Raw genomic sequence first — 23,322 nt, 5'->3', positions numbered from 1 at the left:
AACACGGTGCACAAATATATTTCAAAAAAAAAAAAAAAAAAAAAAAACGATTGGATCACCACCATATCCAATACCTTTATCCTAAAGTCTTAGCTTGGTAAACAAATAAATCATAAACTATGTCTCCACATTCTACACATTTCTCAAAGTGCTTATACTCTAATTAAAGCCGTCACCATTAGTACTTTTTCTTGAATTTTTTTGGAGAATTTTTGGCAATCTTTTGGTGTGGTGGGGGAAAGAGCAGAGAAGAAAGGGGGGAGTGGATCACAATTAGTTCTAATATTTATTTTTTCGTAGTTTGTGTTAGGGAAAAATATAGCAACTCATATGTAGGCATGTCTTGTGCATCCGACGTATATTTTAAGGGTCGTGCCAAGTACCTTTTGCTCATATGGTAGTGTAGTGGTTCTTTCATATGGGAGGTCATGAGTTTGAGCCTCAATAGAGACGAAACTGAACTGACTCTTTGTGTTTCAATAGGTTGAGAAAGTATGCTCATGTAATAGAGTTAGTTGTATTCAAAAAAAAAAAATTAAGAAGGTCGTTTAACTTTTTTTTTTCTATGTCAAATCCTATACACTTGACAAGAATCAGAGCTCACACAAATCCTAAGCTCATAAAAATCCGCCCCTAGAGGTTTTGTGAACGTAAATCGCAAGTCGCGCAATCAACCCACTAATCAAATCATAGTTTTTATGTGCACACAAGGAATCCAATCTAGACATTCCAGCATCCTTAAACCTTTTCCAATACATGCTTTCAGTGGAATTTGATTCTCCACACTTCTGTCTCCCATCATAATCTTTTAAGTTATTGATGTGACGAACTAACTACACTAAGCCTGGGAACATATTTAATTTTATTATATATATAGTTAGTTATGGCTCATGGTAGGGTGTATATTTACTCTCGGGATATATATAATAACATCGATGAAGAAAATGCAATATTAATATTAATGTTTTCTAACATTAATATCACCCTTATTTATGTGTGTGTCACCGATTGATTTGAATATTTGTTATAGTCAATATTTGGTACATTTATAGAACATAAAATAAACATAATAATTTGTAGGAAAAATAAAAGATTAAATTAATTAAATTCATCATCTGTGGGCGCTGCAAAAATAATCAACAAAAAGAAAAGTTAATTCTTTTTTTAATAAAATAAAACAAAAATTTTATTTTATTTCCCTTATAAAATATTTCTATAAATAACCCTCCCCTGCCAAAACGGTCCTCATCAGTCATCACCAGACAATACAGAAGAAACATACGAGTCAAAATGACACGCTTTACTGCCATTCTTCTTCTCGTCGCACTTTTCTCTGTAAGTTTATCATTAATTTCAACGATTTTTTGTTTTTTCCTTAAATTATTTGTGAAAAATAACGTTAATTATTCTGTTCTAATTACCTGTATGTATGTATGTATGTATGTATCAGATGGCATATTTGAGCAATGCGAGGAAGGAGCCGGCCGGAGAGTACTGGAATCGGGTGATGGAGAAGCAGGCGATGCCTAAAGCGCTGCGAGATCTGCTTCCAAGTGGCGCCGGCGGCGGGTCGGATCCTGCCGGAGTCCGGTTCGCGACGAATTTTCAGACGATGAAAACTAACCCTGCTATTATCTACCACAGCCCAGTGGACAAAGCTTCTCCGTAGAGCTGATGAGTTGTATCGTAGGCGTAGCTATATAAATTTATGTATGTACGTATGTGCGGACGGGTCGGGTGGGTGTATATTGATTAAACCCATCTTTGGTTTGATTGATCAATTATCAATTATATTGTATCAACCATTCATCTATTTGAAATGATAATATAAATATATTCCAAAGTTCCTATAACCAACAAAATTATAGATTCCCATGTGATTAGTTGGTACCTAGAATTTAAATTTTAACGAGAAATTTGATTTAGGCGGAAATTCATAATCGTTAAATATGTGTAATTGATGAAGTTTACCTTTTGGCTCTAACCGGTAAAAGACAAACTATACTATGTATCATGATTTATCTTGCATTGTGAACTTTCGTTCAAAATAATCTTCAAATTATGTGTCTAGTTGATTTATTATATACTTACAGTTAACAATTTATGCGTCTGTAAATATATTAAAGGCATAGCAGGTTAACTGTAGATACATAATATGATAACTACAAACGCATCAAACATTAGTTGTAAGTTGTAAGTACACAATATGTCACACATAATTTTTGAACCAGTTTACTATGCAAGAGGTAACTTCGAATAATAGACAGCTCAACTGGTCACATAGGTAAAGTTTGGGAGAAGAGACCAAGATTGAGACTCTCAAAGTGGAAGAGGGGGGAGGGGGAGCGAGAGAAGATTTTGTGCACAGTGAGCAAAGGTCTAGCCTGCCTTTGTGTTCGCCTTTGTGTGTTCAGTTGAGTTTACATGCTCGCAGAGATCTAGTCCGCTTTTGTGTATTCAATTCATTACCATGATTCTTTGTGTGTTCAGTTCAGTACCATGCTTCTTTATGTGTTCAGTTGAGTACCATAATTTACATCATCTCAAATGCTTTATCGGGCCGAGTAGGGCCCTTGGGGTTGGAATTCAACAAGGAGAAGAGGTCGCTTTGAAGGATAAATTGGATCAAGCCCAAAAGATGGTCCTTTAATTGTTAATCAATTGGGCTGCGCCTGACATAACTACTATAATTACTTCTATGCCCAATTTAACTTTTCCTTGCCTCGGGCCGTTTTCTTCTTCTTATGCTACCGGCTGCTCCCCAAAACCTCGCCGTCGAATTAAGGTATTTTCTTTCTTCTAACTATCTTCTCGGGAGGCTTCGTCAATTTGTCTCGTTGTTTCTGTTCTTTGCCGCTCACATTGACTGAAACTTTATGAAAATTGATTCTTTTATTAGCTTTATAATTTGTTAGACAATCCTGGAATTATTATGCTTTTTTACATTTGTATAGTTTGAGCCATCGTTGCATAGTTTGTTGTTAGGCTATGCTCTTTGCTTGTAGAATATTAAAATTATTGTGTTTTTGTGTGAAAGATGAGGGTGAAAAAGCAGAAGCGCCATCGCAGAGCTGTGAGGTTTTATGCAGCTTGTTTTGGTTTTAGAGAGCCCTATAAGATTTTATGTGATGGTACTTTTGTGCACCATTTGGTTGTCAATCAAATAACACCTGCTGATAGTGCTCTTGTCAATATTCTTGGTGCTGCAGTGAAACTCTTCACTACTAGGTCTGATCCTTTCTCCCTTGTTCTATGTTCAAAATTGTTTCTTTTGGTGAGTAGCTTTTAGCTTTGTGTTTAAGTATTTTGTTTTTGCAGATGTGCTGTTGAAGAGTTGAAGAGTGTCCTTGGAGCCTCATATTCTGAGTCACTCGATGCAGCTCGGAGCCTTTTAACTGCGAGGTAAACCTTTCATTCGAATGTGTTGTTCTGCATTGTGAACGAGTGTAATTGAATATTTGAATTATGGAAGGCACGGAGTTGTAGTGTTTGAAACTGGCTGAATACAGATACGATTTACTGCACCTAAAGCTCTGGTCTTTCTTTGTTACAGATGTGGTCATGAGAAACGTAGAAATACTATAGATTGCATAACTGAAGTTATTGGGGAAAACAATCCCGAGCACTTTTTTGTTGCTACACAGGATGCTGATCTACGGAAAATGCTTCAGCAGGTTGTTGAACTTCTTATTTCTGTTGTTATCGATAGTCTTGTTTCTAAATATTTTAGATTTGTTATTTTTATTATAGTCTTACTCTATAGTTTATAGTAAAAAATTGCAGGTGAAAATTCGGAAATATATAGGCTGAACCATTTAGTACTAATTTGATAGTATCATATCTATAGCCTTCTTTACAAAATCTTTCTTAGAAACTAAATAAAACTATCTTTCTAGATTTGCCTTCATAGCGACAATAAAATATGTATAAAGATTGTTTTTTTTTTATGGGCGGGCAAGTGTTAATTTGTTTTAAATAGCTTCCTGGGTTTTAACCTTACTTTTTATGTGGTGGCAGATACCTGGAGTTCCTGTTATATATGCACTTAGGAATGCTTTATTTCTCGAACGACCCTCTACTTTACAGCAGCAGTTTGCCAAGGCAGCTGAAGAAGCACGTTCACATATGACCGACAAAGAGTATAAAGAGCTGAGCATTATGAGAAAGAGGAAATTGTCTGATGAAGGAGCTGTTGATACTTCTAATGCAAGTGAAGAAGATGAAGGTCATGGCTTAGAGGTCCAGAATATGAAGACATCTCTGAAAAGGAAAAGGAATACAAGCGACTTTAAGGATAAAGTTCAATTTAAAAGAAAGAAAGCCATGGTAGGACTTGTGAACTACAACTACAAATTCTTGTCAATAATTTGGCGTTTTGATTGTTTTGATTTATTAACTGCTATTTGTTGCAAAAGGATTTCTTGGCTTTATAAATCCTCGGACTTGCATTATAGACATGTGCTTCACTTTTCTATGTGCTACCTTAATCACTGTATGGCTATGCTATGTATTGTGTTGTGCAGAACCCAAATCCACTGTCTGTCAAGAAGAAGAAGAAAAAGCCTACGGCTGAATCAGAAAAGGTAAATATTTTCTTCAAGTGAATCTGGAATTCCAATATTTTGCATGTTATATCCCATTTCCTTTGATGATGATCACAAACATAGTGCATTTAGTTTTCTAACCACATGAAAATGTGTAAAATCTGAGTTTTCAAAACTGTGGATTATCCCGCTCAGATGCCACTCATATATTGCAGCATAATCTCCTCATCTCCTCCTCTTCAACAATTGCAGGAAACCAAGAAAAGTGATGATGGAACTGCAAAACGCAAAAGAAGGAAGAGGAGTCGAAAGGGAAAGGGTAAAAGTATTGGAGGGGAGGGGAGTGGATAGAGATTTTTGGCTCTCTAATAGAGAGAGGGAAGTATCTCATTGTTGTGACCATAGTTGGACTATAGTATACACCATTCCTTTAAAATTTTGGATGACAAATGCTCAATTGATTCTTTGAGAAGTGAATTTTGTGGCACATTATCAACTACTATTGTGATTCTTACGGTCTTTTGAACCGATTAAATATTAAGCGGTATAGTTATGACTTTTTAAATGAGAGGTCTCAGGTTCGAACTCCGGTGTAAAGGTAGTGTTTCAGTAGGTTGAGAAAGTCCATAGTTATGACTTTTTAAATGAGAGGTCTCAGGTTCGAACTCCGGTGTAAAGGTAGTGTTTCAGTAGGTTGAGAAAGTATGTATGATAGATACACTGTAACAAGAGTTAACAGTACTCAACAAAAATTGTTACTCTCTTTGTTTTATATCTCATAGGAGTTTTTAATCTTAGAAGTATTTATTATATAATTATAAGTATAAGAAAATACTTAGAGAGAGTATATAGATAGGTGCAAGTATTAACACTCAAGATAACAGCAATTATAATGATAATGATGAATTAATAAAAATTATGTCAATCTTTGAACAGCAATTATAACAATAAATAATATGGAGAACTCTCCAGCCCAGAGAGGTTATTAGGACAAGAAGTACCAAGACTACCATCAACAAGCACTCCAGGACCAATCTGCTGAATGTAAAGGCTAATGTACAAGAGCAGCTTGACAACAAGCAATACTTCATCAAGGGAAAACCAAAAAAAAAAAAAAAAAAAAAAAAAGAAGAAGAAGAAGAGGAAAAAATCACAGGGCTAGAAGTTGTCCACAGTGTTCTTGGAGCTATGGAGATCTCAATTACCAAAACAATCAACTGCTTAGCACTCACATCCAGATGCCCTAGGCTGAGTGCTGCTGCCAACATCTATGGTGTCCGGCAAGTATCTTCATCACAATAATTACCACCCAAATAACCAGAATAATTGTGTCAGTATAAGTTGATTGAAATAAAGAAATAGACAATGTAAGCTATAGAGATAGAAATTTAGTGGTGTCATAAACAAAGGTTCGGCTGTAATCTTTCAAGAATGTTTAATTAAAAACGAAATCAAGTGAAAAGCATCTAGCAGTAGCGCCCACAGGCTCAATCAGAAAAGCATTCTTACTCACCCACAAAAGAAAATCACTACTTATTTAATTCCAAGTTCTGCCATATTGTTAAAATATTTTAATGGATTCTGTTAATGAATGTGTCTCAACAAAAGCATTATCAGTTTAACTTACATTTCTTCCTCTTCCCCGCTCTTCAGGGCATTCTTTGCGATGCATTGGAAAGCTTCTTCCACGTTGGTGCCTTCCTTGGCAGAAGTCTCAAAGTATGGAATGTTCCCTTTTGAGGCACACCAAGCGCGAGCCTTTTTCTCAGATACCTGCATTGGTGAGGCAGTATGTTATCATCTGAACAGGAAAATATTCCTTCACTGAAGAAACTAGTAGTGATGGTAAGCTATAACCATTATGGCTTTACCAGCCCAGTTGCACAACCAAAGAAGTGGGAGGCACGGAGAATTAGAACAATCAATAGGGAATAGTTAGACAACTTACCACTCTACTATTTCCCCCATCAACATCAATTTTGTTGCCGATCACCACAAATGGAAAATTTTCTGGATCAGATGGGCTTGCCTGCAGTTCACATGAAAGACAATATTACTTATTCTCCTTTAGCTCAAACTGAGTACTACTCCATAATAAACATTGGCATTTCTTGTCACCACAGACAGGTGTCAAAATACAAAAGTCTTGCAGCAAAGAAGTAAAATGCCTGCCCACATGCAAGTAAACACTCGCTAATTGTTACCTGAATAAGGAACTCATCCCTCCAGTTGTTTAGGTTCTCAAATGACTTCATTGAATTTACATCGTAGACAAGGACACAGCAATCTGCACCCCGATAGAAGGCTACACCAAGACTCTGAAATCTTTCCTGGCCAGCTGTATCCCAGATCTACAATACAAGAAAACACAATTTCAGGATGCAAGGAAGTACTCCATAGTTCGTAAACAAGCATAAGAGAAACTTAAAATATAATTTCACAAGTCATTTGATTTTAAATTCCCATCTAACACTGACAAGCTCATTACGAACTATTTTGAATTAATGACTAATGCAACGTTCAAAATCTAAATTTATGTCACTCAACAAGACTATTTTCTTATCTAACAATGTGAATCTCATTACAATGTTGACTTTAAAGTTTAAACTAAATGACTCTGGTCAACTCTCACAATGGAAGACAAAAGGTTAATTATATGAAAAATCAACACATTGGTTCTCAGTAATTGAATTGAGCAACTAAACAATTGTCACTAACCTGTAAGGTGAATAGCCTATCTTCAAACTGCACTTCCTTGGTCAAGAAATCAGCTCCAATGGTGGCTTTGTACTGATTGCTAAACTTCTTGTTTACATATCTATTATAAATTTGTTCAAGGCACACAACAAGAAGCAAAACTAATCGAAAACACCCCAAAAAGAGTGAAGCCATAATTAACTACAAACAGGACAGTCAATCAGAGTACCAAAAAATGGTGTTTCACATGCATACCAACATCACTAAATTCCAATTGGGGGAAAAACAAAGCTTAAAATTAGCAAAACACGTGGATACTGATTCATCAACGAAGTCTTCCCAACCCTGCAAATCAAACACTCTAAATCAGATCCAATTGAAGCACAGTATATTCAGGAAAATAAAAGCAGAACCACTCAAACATAAAATCGATAACTGAAAATTGAAGAATTACGATTCAATCGCACAAGGAGATTAAAAAACGGCAAGGTTGAGCACAACCCTAGGATGAGTTAGTTTGGAAGAAAAGTAAAAGCTTGCAAGTAGTAGAGGATGAGGACTTACCCGCTATCGCCGAGGATGATGACCTTCAAAAGCGTTCTTCTGCGAGAAGGCATCTTCACGGCGGAGATGAGGCGATCTGTACGGTGGAAGGAGAAGGCAAAAACTTTTTTGTAGAGAGGCGATTGATTGCCGATTCAAGGAAGAGTCCTTCCTGGCCAACCTTTGGACACACACAGTTGGCAACGATGTTTCTAGTCTACTTCTAGTACTATTCCGGGAGCAGTCAATATGTTTTCATACTCTTTACTTTTACTCTTTTTTTTTTTTTTTTTTAATTCTCTTTTGTTAAATTTAGCATCTGTATTTTTTTTAATCATTCAATTCCCTTTTTTTTTTTGTTTAGAATTTGTTCATTTTTTTAGTAAATGCATCTGTCATTTGTCTCAATATATTGGATCGTTTATAATAATTTGTTATGATGAAGTATAATAATTAATCAATCAATTTTATAAAATAATTTCAACTTAATAAATTTTAATTTATCTAGAGAGTAGAGTTCAATAATTGATTTTTTTTTGGTACCCAAACCTTCAAAACACAGTGACTAATTCTCTCGTTGAATTATAGGCACCTCTTTGGGTGAAGGTAGGAAACATGAATTAAAAATAAAATAAAATAAAATAAAATTAAAAAAAAAAAAAAAAAAAAAAACATGAACCCTCTCTTTCTGCCAAATCCTCTCTCATTATATTGGTTTTCAAACTTCAAATAAAACGTTTTACATGGGAAAGGCTTTCTTCAATACTCCAAATTTGGGCACAACACTATAACCTATTATTATTGCAGAACAAATCTAGCACAAACCTTACAAAAAACCTTCATAGTTTTTTCTATTATGAAAATCAAATGTCCAAGGGCAAAGTGGTTTTTTTTTTTTTTTTTTTTCCTTTCATGTTCACAGGACAACAAGAAACATAAAGTAAATGATGGATGATTCCTCAGGCAACGCTTTCACTAGGATACAGAAATCTACAAAAGGTAGCCCGATAGATGCATCACTTGCCCGTATTTAAAGGAAGCCGTAGGAGAAGAATAAGAAACCATCCACTACTCAGATCACCTGCCTGTACCCTCCAAAAGCCCAAATCTGCCAATACAGAAAACGATGGTTAATAATGCAATCAAGTAATAGACTATGTATTATTAACATATGAGCACATAAATGAGGCTTCAATTTTGTACAGAGAATGCAGACCTTGAGGGTTGTGTCCCAACTCCCCGTGCATAAGGCACTTCCATCCCCGGACAATCCCAAGCAACTGATCCGACCATCATGAGAGTTTTGAAGTGATCCAAGATTTAGGACCATCTGTAATGCAGAAAATAATAATAACATAACATATCCACACTGTAGTTAAGTAAAACCAGTATGTCAAGACTAGCAGATCATTTTCATCAAATATTGTGAATGATAATTGCTACATATCCTTATAAGAAGTCAGTGAAATGCTGAACTTCACTCGCAGAGCTTTTGGGCATATACAACGCAACCATGGCATTGTATAAAAGACCAAATCATTTTGATTTTTTACAGTTCAAATATCAAGTAGAATAGACCAAAATATTACTCTGCATCTGTAAGAATTTGTGAATGGCAATTATAACCAAGATAAAGTTAGATGCACATGCTTTAGGAGTCAATATTAGAAATATTTTGGGCATTTTAACTGCCATGTGACAATCTAATTATTTTACAGTGAATGGCATTTTATTATTTATTATTTATTATATTTAGCATCTTATATTTATTAGTTAAGTCCATAGCAATGTTTTATTAATTTGATTGTCCCTAAAAGTTAAGGATATAAGTGACAGCATCTTGAATATTTTTAAATGTGCTCCAATTGTTCTAGCTAGTACACTTTATAAATATTAAGGATATGAAAATTAGCTAGTAGACTCTTATAAACTCTATGGAACTTTAAGGGCCTTAAATTTGAATGTTTGATCTACTATCTCTAGGACAATGGAATTCTATCCAAAGGCTTGAAATACTACTATAAGAGGTAACTAATTATCTGTGAACTATGATGTGAAATTCAATTGAAAAAACAAATATGCGTGTTTTATTTTATCCCTTCCAAATTTTATGTGTTACTCTAAAAATAATGCACTTTTAACAGAAAGAGTATCAATTACCTTAGCCAACAGAGTATCCCATACATAGCAATCACCATTTGTGTACCCAGCAAAGAGGAGACGACCAGAAATGGAGAATGCAATGGAAGTAACACGATGGACTTCATTATCACTATGGGGCTGAGAGTAAACTTGTAGCTGGTGCCCAGTCCTAATATCAAATAATCTGCAAGTTCCATCATCAGAGCCAGTTCCAAACCGATTTCCGTCAGGAAAAAATTTTACAGCATTAACATCTCCCTCATGACCATGAAATGTACGAACTGCTCGACTAGCAACGCGGGTGTCCCATAGACAGGCAGTTGTGTCACAAGAACCAGAGACAAACATATTTGTATTTGATGCACTAATTGAGACGCTGGATTAAAGCAAAAACAACGAGAAGAAGGGCTTTTGAGATGATGAACTTCAATGGATCTTGATACTTGTAAAGAATACTAAACTTGTACATCTCCAACTCACCTTGACACATCAGCAGTATGCCCAGACTGATATTCACCACCAAAAACAGAAGTTCTCAGACCAGTAGTTATATCCCACAAACCACATGTTTTATCACCAGAACTTGTTATTAAGTGAGCATCCTCATTAGGAACATACTGGCATGAGGATACATAACCCTTATGCCCACTTAGTGTTCTTGATACTGTTGAATTTCCATCACTATCTGGAGGGGGGTTCAAATTGAAAATAGAACAAACACTATCAAGCCCTCCACAAGCAACAGACTGCCCAGTTGGAGAGAAGGCACAGGTCATGACCCAAGCACATGGTAGCTTAATCGCATGAGTTTTCTGGCTTGTAAGAGCATTCCAAACAATTAACCTGCCATCTTGAGATGCACTGACAATGCGATTTTTTTCAGGAGTCCAGTCCAGTGAATACACCTGCCAAAAGATTTAAGAGATTGGAGCAACCACGTATTAAAAGTAAATTATAATGTGAAATAGTGATAAAGCATATGCATGCATATTTTGGTCAAGCAAATTTTTAAGACAAGTTCAACTTATCAAGCAGGAGAGGGGGGAAAAGAAGAATAAAACTAACATATCTGTGCAACCTCTATGCTGTTAGACAATTTTAATCTTTACTCATTCTGAAAATACAGGAAGATCTTTAGCTAAAAGAAGAAAAAGAAAACCCTACAACTAGGGTTCTTTGCTTTTTTCCCTCTTTCCTGCAGGGTAATTCATTGTAGCTAGGCTACTAAAGCAATTGGTCTTTGGTTGCAGAGTTGCTAAATATGGCACTCAGAAACATTCAAGAAATTCAAACTCTCTCATCTGACTGATCAGAGCAATGAGCAAAAGCTTCTACCTATCTGGATAACATATATGCATATTCAATCAACAACTTTCCCAGCTTACAGCACAGCTAAAAATTTTAATAATTTACTATCAATTAAACCACAAGCTTACACCGAAGTACCAAAATATTTATACTGCAAACATTAGTAGCTGGTGAAATTCCATAGAGTGGAGAAAGAATTATACCTTGCCTGTGTGACCTTGCAAGTTTCTACAGCACACCAGATCTGTAGGGCCGAAGCTGATCGGAGTCTTACCTTGCGACCTTGCATACGTCGCAACTGCCATCAAGTCAACACGGATACGATCAGATACTAACCATCAATCATTTCCAGGAAAAAGAAACTCAACTTTTAGCAAAGTTCATTGACAAAAAGAGAAGAAAAATAGAGAAATAACCATCGGTGTCGAGAAGAAGAAGACGTTTCTCCTTCAATCGTTCCCGAAGAGAATTTACAGTCTGTGTCGCTGCCATGTGCCGTTCTTTGAGCTCCGCTACTGACATTTTTGTTTTTCCTTTGAAAAATCCGCTCTTAAATCATCTTAGCACGAATTTTGATAGTAAGACAGAGGGATTAGTTCTAAAACTCCTGACAGAATTTTAGGGTTTAGAGTCGAACAATCTGAATCTGAAATCTGGAATTAGAATTTTTTTTTTTTAAATGAAAAACGAGTTTTGAACGTTGGCTGATTCAGCAAGCCGCGGCCTCAACGGGGTCCATGGCTTCACGGTTCAGTCTTCAGAACAATTTTCAGATGGTGGGGGGGATCGTAGAATACTAGAATTGTTCTACGGCGAATGGAGGCATTGACTGAAAGCCGCCGGGTCCACATCTCCGACGTATCATTTCCGCAAATGGACCGCGTTGATTAAGATGGTAAACCAGGATTATTTTTTTTTTAGTACTTACTCTTTACTCTGTTACAAGTAGTATATGTTCATAACTACTCTCTTAGTCAGTTCATAACTACTCTCTCAGCCAACTGAAATACAAAGAGACAACAGCGCTTTCACTGAGACTCGAACTCACCCCTTCAACCTGAGGTGCAAATTACTACTAGTTTAAGCTTATTCCGTTTGATATATTACTCCGTATTTTTCTTTCTTTACAAATTACAACTTCGTTTAAAAATTTCTCCCTTTTTGCAAAAGTTTTGATACACTAAACAACATTATGAAAGAAGAAACAGAAAAGAGTCAAAATTCTCATTATGACAACTAATAAATGTATAAAATTATATTTAAAAAATCGAAAATTACAAAATTTTAATTCTTGTGCATATATAAGAAAGAAATGAAAACTGGAACTTCACGAGAAGCTCATTCAATAATAACCCGCCGGGGTGCATATGCTTGAGTATTTGAAATAAATAACAAATTAAAAGAATTTGATCAAACGTTTTAACAAGTCAAAATTAGTATCACCGATTAACAGTTAACCACCACTGGAGTGGGTGACTGGAACAGTTTCAAATTGCCCATCCTTGTACACATGAGCAAACTGCTGCGGCAATGCATGCTCCTCCTGCATATATACATAAATTACAAAATTCTCAATATATAAATGTTTTCATTTTAACTATTTGTAGCAACCCTGCAACTTATTTGGTCTCTTTTTCGCTTAATGGTTTAAGCTGTAGCAGCTAAAACCATGAAATTAATAAGTGTCTCAAGCATATCACATCAGATTATGTATAGTTTTGGCACATAATACTTATTTTTGATTCATTGGTTAATGCTTCAAGTCTTCAACAAAGAAATAAAGATTAAAATGGGTAGGATTGCCTAACACTTCAATAAAGAAAATATTAAAATTGATGGAAATTATCTTTTTCTTTTTGAAATAAGGGTAGAAAATATTGCATTAAACATGGATTTATAGGTTTGGTATACTAGGAAGGAGAAGCATACCCAATCATAATCAAGCCCTTCTTTAGCAGGCACTGAAACGTTGATTTCAGTAGACTCAGCTGTTGTAATAGAAGCCTCCAAAGAATTTTTACTCAAGTATAACTGGACCCCAGATGTATTATCCACTGAAATTGTTGGTGCAATACCCTAAAGAACCAATGTAGAACAAAAGAAATATAAACCCATGTCCCATAACACAAACAAGGAGGAAGAACAGATACTAACTTCTGAACTCTCAATGTCAATGGCAATGGAATAGAATAGTAAAGCTCTTTTCAGTAGAGTAAAAGCAAAATACCTGACATTGCACCTCTATACCTTTGCAATTAACAAGCTCAAAAGCTGCCACAACATCCTGTGAAGTTTTTGAATTAGCCCATTAATTTTTCATATTCAAAGGACATGTTCCATGTTCAAAAAGTTTCTCACTCACTGTGAATAAAACACCCATCTTACTGCATTTATCAAGGGTTATGTTATTTACTTTTCCTGCAAAATATCATCGTTTGACACAAGTTAGCTCTTTCAAAGTTATTGCTCAAAAAAACAAAGAATTATTCTGCAGTTTATGACCGAGCTGACACTAGATCAGACTTTACTTTGCCAGAAGCAAAAGTTACCTTGGATCTGCAGAACAGAACCTTTGCACCCAAAGACATATACAGACTGCTTGGGATCACAATCATCAATAACCAAATTCTTCTCGTCAATTTGATACTCAACCACCCATCTGCAAGAAACACATTTCACAAATTTCATAATGATCAAACACGTATTAATCAGGAAATGTAGGTGCTTACTTGCGACCCATTTGGAGCTCTAGTTTTGGATTTCCTGCTTTAGAGGAAAATGCTGACTTAGCAGAGCCTTTCTTCCTAGTATCTCCAACAATGCTACTTCTATCTGCCCGGTTCTTTGATTTCATATCATCTGTTACCTTTCTCAAACCTAGACTAGAAAGAAAACAAAGATTACAACATAAAACTGAGATCAAATAAAAAAGAAGCTGTCAAGAACAAAAATTACCGGATGTTACCGGCTTTCCAGAATTTATTTCTGCAAAAACAGCAGACATTCCCTTTGAATTTGTTGATGAAGACTGATGAGATCCAGACGTGAAAAGTGAAGATGGAGCTGGAGGTGCAGATACAAAATGCTTCCCTGTAGCATTCCATACAGGACCCAATGGGTAGTGACTTTTCACATAATCTCTCAAGCCAGGTACATAAAGCTCCTTCAAAGCTTTTGCCCACTCAATGTGATTGGGATCATTGTTTTTATAGTCCACAAGAATCTATGATGCAATGAAAATTGGTTCAGGAATTAGAAATAGAAATGGCTTCATCTCACTCTGAAAAAGTAGTTGGCCAAAATGATGATCATGTAAAGCATCAATAAAATACCCAAGTTTTGCATTTCCCCATTTAGTCCTATTTTTTTTAATTTGACCTAATAATATCCTTGATTTCAATTTTTTGCCAAATTCAATCCCAGTTAAGAACTAAAATTGGCACCCAAAAAAAAAAAAAAAGTTATAGAATACAAAATGTCTAAACCATTGTACCTTGTTGGAGTAAAATTCAGCTGTCTGTCAGCTTTCTTCCACATGGGCAGTGGGCATGCTCATACCTATGAACAACTGTGACATAAGTAACCAGTTTGCATATACATACTTATTAACAAGTGAGATACAAAGCTTGGATGTGTCTCACCGCACTCTTTTCCTGTGTAAGCAATCCATGCCAGGGCTATTAGACTTTCAGCTGTGGCCTTCAAGTGGTTGGAGAAATCAGATTTACTCCCCTCTGTCATTGATGAAGCCTTCATAATTACTTCGTTCAAGGGCTTCAAAAATTCTGGCATACTTTTCATATCGGGTTTCTAGGTAATCCATACATAATGTGAGTGTAAGATCTAACAAAATTAATCGATAATTGAACAGGACACATAACATAATCTCAACATGTAAAATGAAATGGAGGAACTGCGATTTTCAAATTAATTCAAAAATTTCCACCGAGTATGGAACAACAAGTTGATCTATGGATTTAATTAGAATAAATTAACCTGAGTTTCCTTGACTTTGATCAGAAGTTGCTTTTCAACAAAAAAATGCTTCCTCTAAGATCATGGATGCATCCAAAACTTGTCCTCCAATCTTCTCCGCCGCGCTGGTAATCGCCCAGATGTACTGTGAAATCAGACCGTCGAATACAACTATCGACGGATCCGTAGCTGCATATCCGTCTACATTCAGCGACCTCGACGCCTGGAATCCGCCGGAACACAGCGCCTCCAGACGGTCCGCCACTGATTCCAACCGCTCTACTAACTTGGTTTCCATGGCAACCGAAACTGCACAAACCTCTCTACATTCAAATACTTCCGATCCGTATACAATTTCCTCCTTCTTGTAGATGATCGTTGAGTGCTTGTTGCGATGTTTCGATCAACTGATGCTCCATACCTGCGCGCGTTTGCTGCATGAATTTCGATTCTCTGTGAATTTCTAGGCGACACGTGTAGGATAGCTAGAAAATGATGGCCCTTTTTCTGCGTTGTGGCTAATTTGGATCGAAAAGGCCCATCTCATTTTGGGTCCTGCACACTTTAATATTAATACGGAATTGATTTACAATAATTTGTTTTAAGGTAAATTTAATATAATTTTTTTTACTATACTTAACAATTTAATGCATAGTATTTTACCAATTTGGATACATTTATATTCATATTTTACCAGCCCAATACCTTGTGGTCTAATGGCACCCGTTGTCCCGATTTACACTTCCACATAAATGATGGGGTGAATTTGAATCTTAGTTCTATCACTTCTATGAACATATTGACCTTGGCGAATTTGCTAGAATTAACTCTAACTTTGTTCATATGCGACTTTCAAGTCATGTGTATGTTTATGGTGACATTTGGTTGGATGGATCAAGAATAATACTAATTGTATAGTCGTAGATTTAAGTTGACCAAATTAATAATTCTGAAGTTAAATTAAAGATGATATAACAATACTTGTAAAATTAAATTAATAGTCACGGTTTAAATTAAAAAATGATCTAATAATTTTATGAGAAAATGATCACATAGTAGTTGCGTTCTTCAGCCTTCTCTATGGAGAAGGCGACCATGGCCTCCTTCTCTATGACCGCCGACCTTTCGCCGATCACTTTTTTACCTAAAATTTTATCCGAGACTGGCGGGAACCCTAATAACATGTAATAGTAGGTAATTAATCGGTTTTTGAGTTTCACTACATCAAAATAAATTGTTAGATGAGTGTGATTGTACCTTTTAAAAATTTAGAGGGATAATTGATTTTTGAGTAAATACCAGTGGAGATCCTCCGACTTTGATGGCACCGCCACTTTTAGTTATCAACTTTTAAATCAACCACTTTTAGTACTCAGACTTTGATGGCACTGCCACTTTTAGTCCTCAACTTTTAAATCAACCAATTTTAGTCCTCTTACTTTTTGTTTATAGCCACCTATGGTCTTTCCTTTACAATTGGACATCTAATATCATTTTTTCAAGGGCAATTCAGTCATTTGGTCCAAAACTTAGTGTTAATAAAGAAGAGTGGAGAATATGATTTCTTCAATTATTCTGATGAGGAAACATAATACTTAATACATTAATTATGAAATGACTGAATTGCCATTGAGAAAATGACATTAGATGTCCAAATGTAAAGGAAAGATCATAAGTGGCTAGAAACAAAAAGTAAGAGTACTAAAAGTGGTTGATTTAAAAGTTGAGAACTAAAAATGGCGGTGCCATCAAAATCGGAGGACTAAAAGTGGTTAATTTAGAAGTTGAAGACTAAAAGTGATGATGGTATCAAAGTCGGGGGACCTCCACTGGTATTTACTCTTGATTTTTCAACTAAAGTTCGAGCTTCTATTTTACTTATTTCCCTAGTTTTAATACCAAAAGTCCAAAACGATAATTTTTCGTGCTAATACCACAATAATTCAATAAATGCGGGGTAATAATGGGGAAAAATGATTTGTTGCTAATCAAAACCTAATTTCGTTTTTTTTTATAAAAAAAACTAAACTAATTTCTCTCTCTCTATATTATTACGGAATATTATTTGTTGGAAAAAGTGTCAAATAGGTCACTGAACTTATCGCTTTTGTGCAATTGGACCATTGAACTTAAAAAGTGTGCAATTCAACCATCAAACAAGCAAAATTCATGCAATTGGACCATTTTTACAAAAATTTTTAGTTCAAATTGAGTTAAAAACATTTCAATATTGACTCCCAACTAGTATGGTAGAAGAAAATGCCACTTTTAATACATATATGTTACTAATATAATTGGATTTTACCAGAAAATTTTTGTAAAAATGGTTCAATTGCACAAATTTTACTTATGGTTGAATTGCACACTTTTTAAATTCAATGGTCCAATTGCACAAAAGTTATAAGTTCAGTGGTCTATTTGACACTTTTTTGCTTTGTTTATATCCTTCGGCTTTATACGTGGCTTCACCAATTTGCCGGAAGTCGGAACGCTCCAGCCGGCATTCAAATACTCAAAATTTCGGAATACTGAGATGATCCGAATCTGAACCCAGCTTGTTTTTCCAGTAGCACTTTGAACTAATCCAATTCCCTTCTCCTTCGTTGAATCGGTAATTTGTATTGAAACCGTGTAATTAGTTTCTTCAGTTGCAGTTTATTTGATTCAAATTTGTTTAGTTTATTTGATTCAAATTTGTTTAGTTTATTTGATTCAAATTTGTTTCTCCGTGTTTATTACGATATATTAGATGATTTTATATTTTCTTGATTCGTTTATTAGTATCCTTCCAGTGGTTCTGCCCCTTCTTCTCTACTGAGTAGAAGGAGCTGTGAAAATGGTTGCTTTTGTGTCGTTATGAATTTCATTTGGGGTATGATTTCTGTTGGAACCCAATTGCTAAAGAATCCATCGCTCTCAATCTGACTTGATTTTATACCCAGTATGTCTGAATCCGTAGGCTCTATTTGCCGCTAGGGCCTAGGTTAAACTAAATTAGATGAAAAGCCTTACTCTTGTGTGTAGTTGATCTCACTCGGTTAGTCTAAGGTTAGTGAGTTTACACAGAAGCAGCTGCTAAACGGTGTCCAAAAAGTTTTCGACAACAATCTAGAACTGATAGGAGATGATGCGAGCGGTGATAATGATGAATGATAAAGGCAAACCTCGACTCATCAAATTCTATGAACATCAGGTCGGTGACTTTGAACCTAAAGATAATTTTCTTCCTCTTTCATTAATATCAATGTGTTTGAGTGTGGCTTGAAATTTTGCAAAGGTTAGCCAATGGAGAAGCAGCAGGAACTGATTCGGAAAATCTATGCAGGTTTGCTTTCATTTGTTCTGACTTAAATAGAAATGAAGTTGTGACCTTCTCCGTGAACACTTAATCCTTGATATAATGCTACCTAATCAAATCTTGCATATTATTTAACTTTATTGGATTAACGCGTAGTGGAATCAGTGAATGAAAATGTAGGATTGCCATCCTTAAATTTATGAATTTATGATTCAGTTATTGGAAGATGATCTTGTTATAATATACTCCGTATTCCAATAATTTTCCTTTGCTGATTGATGTCTTATTGCAGTCCTATGTAGTAGACCTGAGAACGTGAGCAACTTTGTTAAGGTTGATTCGTTGTTTGGATCGGTATGCCTTTCTCGGTTCACTCTACATTTTCTATGTATAAATATTTTATGGTGATCACTAAGCAATTTTCACATATGTATGTTTCTCATGTGCAGGATGCTCGACTTGTATACAAGACTTATGCCACACTGCATGTCATATTCATATTTGATGGCTCAGAGAACGAGCTTGCTATGCTAGATCTGATGCAAGGTATATTTATGTAATGCTTAGACTGCTTTTGTACTGCAGGTTTTTTCTAATTGGAGATTTTGTATCATTTTGAAATTTCAGTTTTTGTGGAGACACTGGACAAGTGTTTCAGTAATGTATGTGAACTTGATGTAGTATTCAATTTTAACAAGGTTAGTACATTTTTTTCTGAATATAAAACTATTGAAATAGCACCTTCATTGTTGTCTTATATTCATAACGGATGACTGCTCTATGGCTAAACCTGGCATGAGTTGTATTTATACACAACTCACCTCCTCAATGGACAGTGGAGATCGAATTGATCCTGCGGCTATGATTGTTTCTCTAGAATCCTCTAAAACTATCTATATATATAGGACTCCATAGAGTTCTAGAATATTCTAAGCATTCCTACAACTTATGGGATGTTTGTACAAGTGCCGGAAAATTCTAGAATGATGTAGCAAACCTCGGATTCTTGCGGAAAAGCTGTCAGGGCGCTACAGTTATGATTCCTTGTTGACTCATCTTTGAGCTTCCATTGCTCCGGTAATAATTTTGCAGGTGCATGCTATTTTAGATGAGATTGTTATGGGGGGTCAAGTACTCGAGACGAGCTCTTTGGAAGTGGTTAAGGCAGTTGAAGACATCTCAAAGTAAACACCACGTCCTCCCTCCCACTTTTCTTCTTGTCCTTTATCTCTTTTTGTTGTGTTGATGGCTGCTGACAGCTTATTCTGCACAGGTTGGAAAAGGGTTCCAATTCAATCATGCTAGTTCCATCTATACCTGGATGGCAAGGTCGATGACATACTTCCAATAAAGTAAATTCTGTATCTATACAAATTTGACCATATTAAGCAAACAATGATTTGGTGATCCAATTTGGAGCCAAGTTTCCTACCACAAAAACCATGTCTGCTTTGATTTCTTACAAATCGGTATCATCTTTAGTGTTAAAACACTCTAAAACATAACTACAGCATTTGAACCAATAATGAATTGCTATGCTCTTTGAAGGCATGATTGTCTTGTATACTTTAAAGAACATTCTGAAGTGCAGATTAAAAGTCAGATGGGTTTTGTTATAGTTTGAGTGTAAATGGAAATTTCATTTCACACACCATTTCTTTTTCTCTCTCGGTTAAAAGTAAGACGACGACGATTATAAGGTTTAAGTTAGGCCCCTCACCCTCCTTGCCCTGGGATTATGAGAGGAGATAAATTGCGGGATGTGTCTCAGTGATGCAAGGTTTGAATGCTTTGCTCCTTTTTTTCTTTCCAGGTTGAGATCCTCCCGCATTGAGGATTCGAACCTGGGTAATTGTTGGGCACTGCACCCACGCTCAAGCTTTCGACTACTGACCTATGCCCGGGGGGAATGATGACGATAAGGTGTTTATATAAAACTGTTGCTTCTAAACTTGACAAGGTTGAGTTGTGAAGGCCTATGTAGTTTCTTGCATGAAATGTAAACCTTGACAAGGTTGAGTTGTGAAGGCCTATGTAGTTTCTTGCATGAAATGTAAACCGAAATTATAATAACTGTATAGAAAATGCTTTTGTAAAAAATAGTTGAGTTGTGCCTCAGATACTTCCAACAAATGTTACAGACTAGTATCAGGCCATAGCATCACCTTCAACATATTGAGTGGCTTGCAGTGGGCACCGAGCCTCAAAAAAAAAGTGTCACGTCCCAAAAGAAGTTGAACTTCAACTCCAAGAGTTCTTCACACACCATATTACTAGCAGAAATCGAAATCTCACCCTATGACTATCAACGCTTTTGAGACTTACCTAATTCTTCTCACATCATTGAATTATTATGCTCTGAGAGATAAAACTTTGAATACTATTTTCTTCGTATAAATGTTGTGTAAAGTCCCAATGGGAGTGGGTGCATTGAATGAGCAGAGACAGAAAACTACAGGGAGGGGCCTGAGATTTATGGTCCTCTGTCAGAATGTAAAGGAGGCATAGTCTCTTCTTAATCATAACTCATTATAGTTGCAGTCTGCTCCTCAATGCAGAAGGGGACAAGTTTTGATGGTTGAAACAGACAATCCTTAGAGAATATATATTTTATATTACCATCGTTAACAAGTTGGTCCCATGGTCTAGTGGTCAGGACATTGGACTCTGAATCCAGTAACCCGAGTTCAAATCTCGGTGGGACCTTAATTTCCAGAATATTTTTAAACACATGCATAGATATAATATTCCCACCAAATATTTAATTTTTCTGGAGTAGATAAATAGAGTAAGAAATGAAAATCCATGTAATACTACCATCTACTCCAACCAAAAATCTAATTTTTATTGAGAAAAATGAAAGTTCATATAATATTACACATTTATAAAAACTAGCCCCTCTTTTTTCAATGACCCTCAACCATAAGGGAATGAAGAACATATTAATTCACTCTATAGATCTTCTAATCTCAATTTCTCTTTTTTAAAGTTTGACTGAAAGCACAAGTGCACAACCATATATGATCCCTCTCATTTTCTCGAGTTTCATTTATCACTCATGTTTATAAATATAATCAAGTTGATGGGCAGCTAAGATCAGTAGGGGTTGTTCTCTATATATATATATATATATATTATGTATAAACAAAACCTAAGAAATTATGGGTACTTGCAAATTACAAATGCAGAGAGATAGATGAAGGAAAGAGGAAAGCAACCTGAAAACAGGATTACAGGAACAAGCAAGAAAAAGCAGTGGGAAAATCTCCAATCTCAATTCTCTGAATTCAGTCTATCAAGAAATTTAAAAAGAAAAAAAACCAATATGATCTTTCTGCTGTTTGTTTCCTATAATATACATTCCATGAATGAAGCAGTAAAAGAACATCAACTACAAGAAACAAAATAATAATAATCATAATAGCAGTGCTGAACAGCAGCCAATAAAGAACACCATTACCCCTGCGCTGTCTTACTTCTTTCCCATGAAAGCCTTTCGAATCCAACAAAAATTTGATGTTAATGTATAGAAAAACAAGCAATCTCCCTCCCTCCCTCCGCATTCCCCCCAAAAAAAACCCTAGAAATTTAGCGCCACAAAAATTGAAGACGAGAATGTACAGGGTAGCAATGAGCTAAGCTCCCAAAATGAGGAGCTTGCTGTGTTATTAACAATGAATCGAGGACAATCATCAAATCTCATTCGGTTGGTCTCACCACTACATCCTGCACGTCCATCGGTTCGGGGAATATCTCCTTAGACCGCCTCGTTGAAGACGAATTACCTCCCTCGCCAATTTGACCGCTTCCCTGTGAGCCCGAAGTTCCCGAGTGTTTGAACCCACTCGTCCCTTCCGCCTTCGGGACTACTGGTACCGCTGCCACATCCGAAGAGCTCTGCCGCCAGCTGCCAAACAGAGCCGCATTCCACGACCCTCTAGACGAGGTTGCTTTAAGCCTCGCTGACCCCGTGTGGTCTTCCCTTACAACCTTCAACGGATTTTCCAAAGCTTTAAGGATATATCTCATTAAAGGCCGCCTCGAAGGTTTGGGATTGAGGCAAGATCTGGCGACGATAGCCATTGCCCATACTTCCTCCAATAGATCCTCGTCTATTATCAGAGAAGGATCCACAATTTTCGTCACCAACTCTTTATCGTATATACTGATGTATGGCAATGTCCGGTCCAACCATTCCTTCATACTCGAATCATCTGATGCGCTGAAACCTAGCCTGCCAGTTACCAGTTCAAGCAGGACTTTCCCAAAACAATACACATCATAGGTACATGTTGTCGAATGTGATCCTGACCATTCAGAAAAGAAAAATTAGGAAGAACCGGTTAAGTTAAGATGCGGGGAATAAATAGAGTCTACGAATCCTATAACTTCTTGCTTTTCAATATTCAAAGTTAACGGGATGCATTAATTAGTCACATAATTCTGCCAGTCTTGAAAAGAAGTTTGTGGGAGTAACAAGTATATGCATCCTAAAATTTTGCATTTTGGCTTCCTCTATAAGCATATTTTCCATAACCAAGTGTATATGCCACGTTAAATAAGAAATAACATCAACTTAAAATCTTAGAATACGGCACTTTGGCTTCCTACATAAGCATATTTTTCCATTACCACCTACTAGAATTTAACAATTTTCATAGATCTTCGGCTTCCTATGTATGGGTATTTTTGAGATTTATGAAATCTGTTTTGGGAAATTGCCCCCACAGGGTTGGATTGAGTGTTTCATATGGATTTCAGGAGTTTAAGGTAGGATATAAGGGGAAGGGGGAAGGAGGGGGGGGGGGGGCACAA

General features: G+C 36.1%; 5 protein-coding genes, 1 non-coding gene and 1 pseudogene across 9 annotated transcripts in view; 3 read left to right on the top strand and 4 right to left on the bottom strand.

Moving 5' to 3' along the window:
- Positions 1–2,676: 2,676 nt before the first annotated feature.
- Positions 2,677–5,318, top strand: LOC116030225 (rRNA-processing protein utp23). Its single transcript, XM_031272401.1, has 7 exons — positions 2,677–2,785; positions 3,038–3,228; positions 3,319–3,402; positions 3,554–3,674; positions 4,018–4,326; positions 4,524–4,583; positions 4,797–5,318. The coding sequence occupies exons 1-7, from the start codon at positions 2,699–2,701 to the stop codon at positions 4,893–4,895; spliced, it is 951 nt and encodes a 316-aa protein (XP_031128261.1). The 5' UTR covers positions 2,677–2,698; the 3' UTR covers positions 4,896–5,318.
- A 104-nt stretch (positions 5,319–5,422) lies between these two features.
- LOC116030226 (ras-related protein Rab7) lies at positions 5,423–7,982 on the bottom strand. Its single transcript, XM_031272402.1, has 7 exons — positions 7,806–7,982; positions 7,560–7,586; positions 7,263–7,362; positions 6,749–6,895; positions 6,493–6,573; positions 6,172–6,317; positions 5,423–5,832 (listed from the first exon to the last, which is right to left on the bottom strand). The coding sequence occupies exons 1-7, from the start codon at positions 7,856–7,858 to the stop codon at positions 5,766–5,768; spliced, it is 621 nt and encodes a 206-aa protein (XP_031128262.1). The 5' UTR covers positions 7,859–7,982; the 3' UTR covers positions 5,423–5,765.
- Positions 7,983–8,469: 487 nt separating this feature from the next.
- On the bottom strand, positions 8,470–12,000 carry LOC116030626 (guanine nucleotide-binding protein subunit beta-2-like). Its single transcript, XM_031272932.1, has 6 exons — positions 11,651–12,000; positions 11,438–11,532; positions 10,407–10,831; positions 9,945–10,302; positions 9,001–9,114; positions 8,470–8,892 (listed from the first exon to the last, which is right to left on the bottom strand). The coding sequence occupies exons 1-6, from the start codon at positions 11,754–11,756 to the stop codon at positions 8,857–8,859; spliced, it is 1,134 nt and encodes a 377-aa protein (XP_031128792.1). The 5' UTR covers positions 11,757–12,000; the 3' UTR covers positions 8,470–8,856.
- A 541-nt stretch (positions 12,001–12,541) lies between these two features.
- On the bottom strand, positions 12,542–15,634 carry LOC116030460 (annotated as a pseudogene).
- Positions 15,635–17,685: 2,051 nt separating this feature from the next.
- LOC116028582 (AP-3 complex subunit sigma) lies at positions 17,686–20,640 on the top strand. 4 transcript variants are annotated; one of them, XM_031270340.1, is made up of 9 exons: positions 17,686–17,820; positions 18,276–18,402; positions 18,492–18,534; positions 18,800–18,861; positions 18,957–19,053; positions 19,135–19,205; positions 19,600–19,691; positions 19,781–19,836; positions 20,321–20,640. In XM_031270340.1, the coding sequence occupies exons 2-9, from the start codon at positions 18,334–18,336 to the stop codon at positions 20,323–20,325; spliced, it is 495 nt and encodes a 164-aa protein (XP_031126200.1). In that variant the 5' UTR covers positions 17,686–17,820; positions 18,276–18,333; the 3' UTR covers positions 20,326–20,640. The 4 variants fall into 4 exon arrangements, with proteins under 4 accessions (XP_031126200.1, XP_031126199.1, XP_031126197.1 ...); XM_031270339.1 differs by having other exon boundaries at positions 19,781–19,859; XM_031270337.1 differs by lacking the exon at positions 20,321–20,640 and having other exon boundaries at positions 19,781–20,125.
- A 501-nt stretch (positions 20,641–21,141) lies between these two features.
- TRNAQ-CUG lies at positions 21,142–21,213 on the top strand. The gene has a single exon. It is a non-coding gene; the product is annotated as a tRNA-Gln (tRNA).
- A 550-nt stretch (positions 21,214–21,763) lies between these two features.
- The window catches only part of LOC116030584 (probable LRR receptor-like serine/threonine-protein kinase At2g16250), a 6,597-nt gene continuing 5,038 nt past the window's right edge, over positions 21,764–23,322 (bottom strand). Inside the window, exon 5 of the mRNA XM_031272885.1 lies at positions 21,764–22,814. Within this exon, the coding sequence (XP_031128745.1) occupies positions 22,207–22,814 (608 nt within the window). The 3' untranslated portion in view covers positions 21,764–22,206. The remainder of the gene's footprint in view (positions 22,815–23,322) is intronic.

Source organism: Ipomoea triloba, chromosome 9, assembly GCF_003576645.1.
Source record: "Ipomoea triloba cultivar NCNSP0323 chromosome 9, ASM357664v1".
Classification (NCBI taxonomy): domain Eukaryota; kingdom Viridiplantae; phylum Streptophyta; class Magnoliopsida; order Solanales; family Convolvulaceae; genus Ipomoea; species Ipomoea triloba.
Note: the sequence above shows the minus strand (reverse complement) of the source record. Positions and strands in the feature narration are given on the sequence as shown.